General features: G+C 49.1%; 1 protein-coding gene across 1 annotated transcript in view; it reads right to left on the bottom strand.

The window, feature by feature from the left end:
- Positions 1-6,534, bottom strand: part of LOC119102957 (zwei Ig domain protein zig-8) — a 12,856-nt gene extending 6,322 nt beyond the window's left edge. The window contains exon 1 of the mRNA XM_037226406.1: positions 6,393-6,534. Coding sequence (XP_037082301.1) covers positions 6,393-6,482 — 90 coding nt within the window. The 5' untranslated portion in view covers positions 6,483-6,534. The remainder of the gene's footprint in view (positions 1-6,392) is intronic.
- Between the last annotated feature and the right edge of the window lie 1,603 nt (positions 6,535-8,137).

Raw genomic sequence — 8,137 nt, 5'->3', positions numbered from 1 at the left:
AGAGAGAGAGAGAGAGAGAGAGAGAGATAGATAGAAGAGAGAGAGAGAGAGAGAGAGAGAGAGAGAGAGAGAGAGAGAGAGAGAGAGAGAGAGAGAGAGAGTAGAGCAGAGAGAAGAGAGAGAGAGAGAGAGAGAGAGAGAGAGAGAAACTTGACGTTTTTTCCGGTTCGCGTGGTCCTTGCCAGTATCGAAGAGGTTCTATGAACACAGATATTCACAAGGCAGTGCCGCGTCAAATCCGGACGAAATTGCTGCACCGCACACCGCAACAGACACGAGCCGTCCCTCGAGTAGCGCCGGTCGCATTCACATGCGCCCGACTGAGATCTTCGACGAGTACTTAGTTCAACCGTCGACGCCATCAGCCACCGCCAGTAAACAGGAGGTCGCCAGTCATAGTCCAGGCGGTTCTCGCAACCGTCGGGCCAAGGTCACGCATCGCACCCTCCTCGGAGTGCCCGCACGCGCAGTCCAGCGAAGGCGCAATCGCCACGCTCGCGGTCCCGGCCACCCAGGGGCCAAGAGCACTCATGAGCCCCGAAGGGCTGCCGTGTAACTGCCAGTGCAGGGGAATCATGAATGACTGACGAACTGGCGCCATTTGTAATCGTAAATATATGTAGAGAGAGACAGAGAGAGAGAGAGAGAGAGAGAGAGAGAGAGAGAGAGAGAGAGAGAGAGAGAAAGAGAGAGAGAGAGAGAGAGAGAGAGAGAGAGAGAGAGAGGGAGAGAGAGGCTGGATGATGCTGATGTGCAATGATAAGCTGCATATATTTATAATTATACATATATGCATTTGTATCTGTGTGTACACACACACACACGCACACACACACATATATATATATATATATATATATATATATATATATATATATATATATATATACGTGTGTGTGGGGGGTGCGTATAGATAATACTTAAATCATGCGTATGAAATAATATAATATGATCTTCGATAGCAGATCATCCATCTCAAAGCCTTCAATAAGCTATCGTTCGTCTTAAAATTCAAAGTTACGGACGCAGTCACCAACTTCACCCATTCCAAGTTTTAGCCCCTGGGCCGTTTCCTGGCGGACAAAGCCCGCTCATGCGACGCTAGCGGTGGCGGGGGTGAGGGGGTGGGGGTGGGGCAAAGAATGACCCGCCGAGAGTGGCGCTACGGCGGCGGGGCTGCCTTGGCCTGATGGAGGCCGTAGACAGACGCACCGTGCCGCCCGCTTCACAAGCTCTCCGGCCGTGATAACCAATAACCCGGACGACGCCTAAGGGCCCTCTTACGGAAACCTCTCACGCGGCATCCCAGAAGCGAGAGGCCATGACGTCACTGCGGCTCCGCGCGCCGGACATCAGTGCCACCCCCGTGCTGGGCCTGACCCGGTTTGTGGGTGGCACGCCGCTCCTGCTCCAGCACAGCGCAGTTTCTCCGGAGTTGAATGCGGACGGAAACAGGTGTATCCATGAGAACGTGCTGATTGGACAGAGACAGCTATTAACAAGGTGAAGCAATTATGGCGGTATGATGATGGGCGACGGCTGGGCACGAAAGCAAACCTCGGGTTGGACTGGACATATGGGTGGGCCTGTTGACTGGGATACATAGTTAATTCAGTCCGTCTCGAGTCCTCGCCTGTGGCATGTGTACCATCAACAACGATCGCTCAGGACAGCAGACACAATGGCACTTGCCGAGGCTCTCCAACAAATTCTGGCAACAGCAGAGGAATACACTGCCTGAGGACGTCCGTCTCTACAGATCCCGACAAAATAATGAACACCCCACTCAGAATCTAGGACGCAGTGGTGGATTTTTAAGGCACGTTTGCCTTCATCTGGGGATTTGATAAAAAGAAAATAGAACGCGTCGTGTCCAAAATTGTCTAAGACAAATGATAGCGTCTGACGGCAACATGGAATTAGGGAGTCTGCAGAGTGCCTGCTGTCGGCTCCGCCGCCCTGCAAGTCAATGAACCCACGACAGCCGCGCTCACGTCATTTGGCAGTTAGAGTTATTTGGTTCTGTGGAAAGGAACTGCTAATTTGCGTTCCGACATCTAACTGTAAAAAAATGCATCTTCTTGGCAACGAAGAAGGTATCTACACAGGCCTTGGGCCTATAGCGCAGACCTATGCACATGCCTTGCCCGGTTCGGATTTAAAGATCAGCTTTATAGAGTTTAGAAATGATTATTTTTTGCGTCAATGTTCCATCTGACTCATTGTTGTTTATTACATAAAAACTATTCAAGGCAATGGACGGTTTTGTCAACCCGAAGCCTCCTAGCCTGTAGCTGCATGGCTTAAATCGCCCAAGGCTAAAATTTCTACAGCTTTTGAGGTCGATAGATCAAATGACGATGAAAAAGGGTCCAGCATCAGGCACATGTTTCTGGGACAGCTGCGAGACCACCAAAACGTGTGGTGTTTGCCGTTACCACGTTTTTCAATTTAGATACAATACGACTTAAAATGTGATTGTCACGTGACTTTTCAAAATCTAGTAACTCCTGATATTTTTGTTCTATCCCACATACAAGGTCTTTGTGCCCCGCACCTGAGTTACAATATGCATGGGAAAATATCCATTACATCATAAGGCTCTGCATTTCTTAAAACTTAAGCTCGAAAAATACGAGTGACCCTAATGCACAATAGCCAATAGTCCAGCTCATGTATGGTTGGGTTTTTGTGGCAACATTCATCCGCTCTCCACTTAATTTAACCAAATAGAAAGAGACTGGTGACTAAAACTCCAAATGGATGTCATTCGAGTTGCGTCTCATCCTCAAAGTTGTGTACGCGTCGTCTCTGGACATCACAGCTCGCTGACACATGGCAGTGCTCTCTGAGGTCCAGTCTTGTATGTGGAATAGCTTGCGAGCACTTACTTGCTGCGATGATTTCTCCTCACAACTAGCGAAATCTCCACTTTATAATCAGGTTTATTGACAGCTTGGTCCGTTGAGCCAAGTGCGGTTGAATTGTCAGTGTTATCAATATCTCGGATAGATCGCATGTGTATTAAGAAGGTGTATTAAGTACCTTATACCTTATATCCTTCTTCTGTGTACCTTATATCGTTCTTACCCTTGCAATCATGTGATGCGACAGTTGTGTTTATATATATATATATATATATATATATATATATATATATATATATATACATATATACATAAGTATATATGTACATAGATATGTATATATACATATATATATATATATATATGTATATATGTATATATATATAAATGTATATATATATGTATATATATATATATACAGAAATAGATATATGCACAGTCTTAGGGTATCATATTCACGCAAGATAAAATTGTAGGGACGACACACAAAATAGACTGAATTTTAAAATGGCGCATGATGGGAAAGCTTTTTTTAACCACTGTCCTGATTCGGCGGCTTTCATAGCGCTGACTAAAAGAAAAAAGGGTTCGATGCGACCCCCAACCAGCGGACTCTTTGTCGTTCCCAAACAAGACGCAATACCGCATCTGAAAGACAACAACAAGATAGCAAACAAACAAGTCAGATCCTTTTAATAGTAAGGCAGACAGAGCCCAGGGCGAGAAAGACTATTAAATTGCGGTCATCGAGATCCTGCGATCGGTAACAAGATTCGTTATGAATTCTCTACGTTCAGCCTCTACGTTAATGAATTATCCCATTAGACCAGGTCAAAGGTCATTTTCTTTCTTTTTAAATCGACATTTTTCAGCTTTACGCATCCGAAACCATGAAACCCAAAAAACCACGCTTAGATAGGCGTGTTCCTGGTCTGACTCTAAGCACCAGGATTGCGCCACCATTTTACGCGTTTTGAGCACATATGTATAGTGAAGAACTCCGTCAACGTCACAGCGTCTTCTCCCCACACGCGATCGGCGGGTTTGTCGCCTACCGCCCACGCCTGACGTCTATCGCCGTGCGGTGTTCCTAATAAACTGTCGCTACTCAAACCAGGAACGTTGGATACCATGACTCTGTCAAAACACATGCAATAATGAATCTAATAAATCCACCTAGTTGTCCGTCACGCTGGTTTAGCTGGCTGGAGCGCCTGTCTTGCGATCCACCCATCTGTCGTGGGGTGAGTTTGAGTCGCTCAAGGCGCTTGATATTTGCCCTTGACAGAATGACTTGCGGCCGGTGACAGCGGCCGCACTAGAGGTCAGTTGATGTCAGAGGGCAGGATGGAGCATGCCAAGAATTGTGGCATGTCAAACTTGCGCCACCAAATTCTGCCGTTGACCTGGAATTGCGCTAGCGGGTGGTAGGGGTTAGGGCTGACACAACAAACACTGCTTAGCGTGAGCTCTGATCCCAGAAATATATCCGTTCAAAAAGCTTAGGATAAATTATAAAACTTCGTAAGCTACCGAAAAACTGGCCGCGATTGCATAGCCTGCCGGCGAGATTTCCTTAAATAAGGTTGTGAGGAGGTGAGTTTTCAGGCTGTTCGACAGACCGTCTCCAGCCCGGTCAGTCCGTCTCCAGCCTGGTCAGTCCGTCTCCAGCCCTGTCAGTCTGTCTTCATCCAGATAAGTCCGTCTCCAGCTTGGTCATTCCGTCTCCAGCCGGGTCAGTCGGTCTCCAACCCGGTCAGTCTGTGTCCAGCCCGGTCAGTCCGGCTCCAGCCCGGTCAGTCTGTCTCCAGCCAGATTAGTTCGTCTCCAGTTTGGTCATTCCGTCTCCAGCCAGGTCAGTCCGTCTCCAGCCAGGTCCCTCTCCAGCTTGGTCAGTCCTTCTCCAGCCCTGTCAGTCCGTCTCCAGCTTGGCCAGTCCGTCTCCAACCCAGTCAGTCCGTCTCCAACCCGGTCAGTCCGTCTCCAGCCCGGTCAGTCCGTCTCTAACCCGGTCAGTCCGTCTCCAGCCAGGTCAGTCCGTCTCCAGCCAGGTCAGTCTTTCTCCGGCTTGGTCAGTCCATCTCCAGCCAGGTCAGTATGTCTCCAGCCCGGTCAGTCCGGCTCCAGCCCAGTCAGTCCGTCTTCAGCCCGTTCAGTCCGGCTCCAGCCAGGTCAGTCCGTCTGCAGCCTGGTTAGTCCGTCTCCAACCCGGTCAGTCCGTCTGCAGCCTGGTTAGTCCGTCTCCAGCCCCGTCAGCCCATCTCCAGCCCGGTCAGTCCGTCTCCAGTCCGTTCAGTCCGTCTCCAGTCCGTTCAGTCCGTCTCCAGCCCGGTCAGACGGACTGGCGGCCGGTCTGGGCCCGACAGCGCCGAGTGGCGGGGCTAAATGGGACGGCTGATTGATTATTGATGTCATTAATCTCGTCCGACTGCGACCGCCAAGGGACTACTCGCCGCCGGATGTGGCTTACCACGCCGCCGTATCAACCCGGCTCCGATAACGCGGACAAATCGACCGACAGCGGCGTTTGCAGACGCGTCCATCGCGCCATGACGTGTTCTCTGCGCCTCTATGTTTCGGGGTTTATCATCGTGTTGCAATAGAAAGCGGAATTGAAAAGGCATAAGCAGCAGTTGGGTACAGTGCAGTACAAAACGTTGTGAAGTAAGCGAATCTAACGAAAAATCGTGAAATATCTTTCCAATTTTACGGCTGGTCGACCGAGGGTTCTAGACTGGTGTGTGGACGCCATAGGTTGGCCATGAAAAGAAGAATGGGTAGTATTGGTTTCTTTCCATACTCGGACAGGATATCAGTGTTGTTCCGTTTCAAGCTGTGCTTCTCATTGGCATTGCGGTTGGTGGTAAGCATGGCCAAACGCCGACGAGAGTTATGGATCGTGAGGCAAGCCAAACACATTCATCTTTACATTGTGGCTTCCACTGGGACCCATAACGGATATAAAAATGCTCGCAACTTCAGAGCATTTCTAGCAAATTGTAAGCAACAAGTATTTCCGCAAGGATAAATAGATGATGCTGGTTAGAACGGCCATTTCCTGTGGACCGAGCAAGTGAGGGTTAGGTGTATTTGGGATCGCAGTTGATGTTATTTGTTGATCGTGCGTGCTAAAGAAGATGTTTCACAAAGATCATTAAAAAACAAGGATAATTTTAAACATATCGCGAATAATACGGTGGTGCAAGCTTTTTGAGAATCTTCACTTTTAGGTAAGCAGGTGCTAAGCATGGGAGTAGGTCAGAAAAATAAACATTTCTTTTGATGCACAATCCTTGTAAGTTTAAACACAACTAAGATAACTAAGCAATAAAAGTCACTTAAATCGATCATACAGTTCGATCAGCGGCGTTAGCCCAGAGCTTTCACATACAAGCTCTGGCAATCAGACGCATGCACGTAACTGCCTTGTCAATCTGACCCGGACTGCGCTTTCTGCGGTTATGACAGGGAACCGAATCAGGGTGGCGTTGGCAGGGCCCTGCTTTCACGTGGCCAGCAACTCACCGCCCGGTCGCCCAGGTTAGCCACGCGGCAATGCAGGTGCGCCGGCTGGTTGACCCGTGACGTCACCGTTCGGGCCTCTGGTGACGTCATGAACCGGGGTTGCACGGATGACGTCTCGTTCGGCGGTCGGGCCGGCGGCTCCGAGGCGGACTTGATGTAGGGCGACCCTGCCGGCCAAACAGCGCGCGTCAGTGCACAGGCGGTGCGCAGATGCGATACACGCAGATTCCAGATGAGCGAATTCGACATGACCCCGGCACCTTGGGCTTCGAAGCGTCGCTCAACGAGCTATCGTTGGCGTCTCGAACGCCAGATGAATCGACCGATCACCCGGCATCAGATAATGCTGGCAGGCCTGAGCTGAGAAGCTCGCTGGTGCACTGCTCCCGCAATTCAGGCTAATGAATGCCGACGGCTGGAAGCCAACTGAACGGTGCTGTGCAGCGCTTGCGCAGATCAAGGTTTCCGCTGGCTGCGAGTCGAAGGAGTAGCAGTATTACTGACGTCGTCGGTGACAAAAAGGAAAGGAAATTCAGCGGCTTTGACAACAAAAGCCGCTTCTTCTTTCCCGTCCATCATTTTATGCTTAAATTTAATTAATTGGCAATAGCTTTCAGAAACGGGACGCGCTGCGTAGGACTTGGTCTCATGCACACATATGCGTGATTAAGATGGCTGGTTTCATTAACCTCACTTGGGGGCAGAATTATGTAATAAATGACATGAAGGGTCTGCTACTTACGGAGATAGTTTAGAAGTATGACAACTTCAAGCAATTGGGTGCAGTGGGGCACGGACCTCTTACACAATCATCCCAGCACGTGAACGTTCACTTTACGTTGGCCAAGCGCGGGCGGGACCGCAAAAAGAGAAACCAGTGTTTGTTTGCATCGAAGGAGCATCCGACACTTCCACCCTAAAGTTAACCAAAGTTAGTGTGGCACCACCAGGGCACGACTGCTGGGACTGACAACTCCAGGTGACCACTCTGGCAGATACATCTGTCGGAATATCCCACGAGCTCGACAGGGGGTACTGAATTATACGTTCCCGAAAATGTTTTGATCCATACCAAAGTGTGGAGGAAAAATGACCGCCAAAGTCCCTCTTCAAAGCAAATGAATCACCTTTCTGTTAATTCTGGAAATGATAAGTCAGATCGTAATACGCAGTCATGGTGATAATCACGCCATTTTTAGGGCAAGAACACTCAAATCTACAAGCTTCAGTGCGATTTGTACACTGGCCTGCTCCATGCTGCGGCATTTGTACAGGTTCCGTGATTGGCAATGCCTCCAGCGGCCGAGGCCTGGACGCCTGGCCATTGCGACCGCTCCGTGATCGTTCAGATGTGACGTCTCGCGGGGTGTGACGAGACGGAGCCGATTCATTTAGATCCTGTCTGCTGCAGACGTATGAGGAGTTCAGCCTTGTTGGCACAAGCAAACTGAACGGCCATTTTTAATCATGATTAATCTGTCTGGCTGTTTGTACTGTTTAAGCACGCTTTGGCCCTTTCTGTTGGCCTCAATGGTCTGCCGTTGCTTTAGATAGGATTGGGTCCGTTACAAGCGTGATATGCTTTATTTGTCTCGAAATGAGCAAATTAGAATAATAAAGAAACACAATTATTTACGCCCAACACATCCCAACTAATTGAACCAGAGATGCCATGCACGTCATCTTTGGGATTGGCGCCATGTGTTGAAGCAGTGCGATAATGAAAGTATCACTAATGTGTATTC

The sequence above is a fragment of the Pollicipes pollicipes genome, unplaced genomic scaffold (assembly GCF_011947565.3).
Source record: "Pollicipes pollicipes isolate AB1234 unplaced genomic scaffold, Ppol_2.1 Scaffold_5724;HRSCAF=6776_pilon_pilon_pilon, whole genome shotgun sequence".
Taxonomy (NCBI): Eukaryota; Metazoa; Arthropoda; class Thecostraca; order Pollicipedomorpha; family Pollicipedidae; genus Pollicipes; species Pollicipes pollicipes.
The sequence above is the reverse complement of the archived record's forward strand: the minus strand, read 5'-3'. Positions and strand labels throughout refer to the sequence as shown.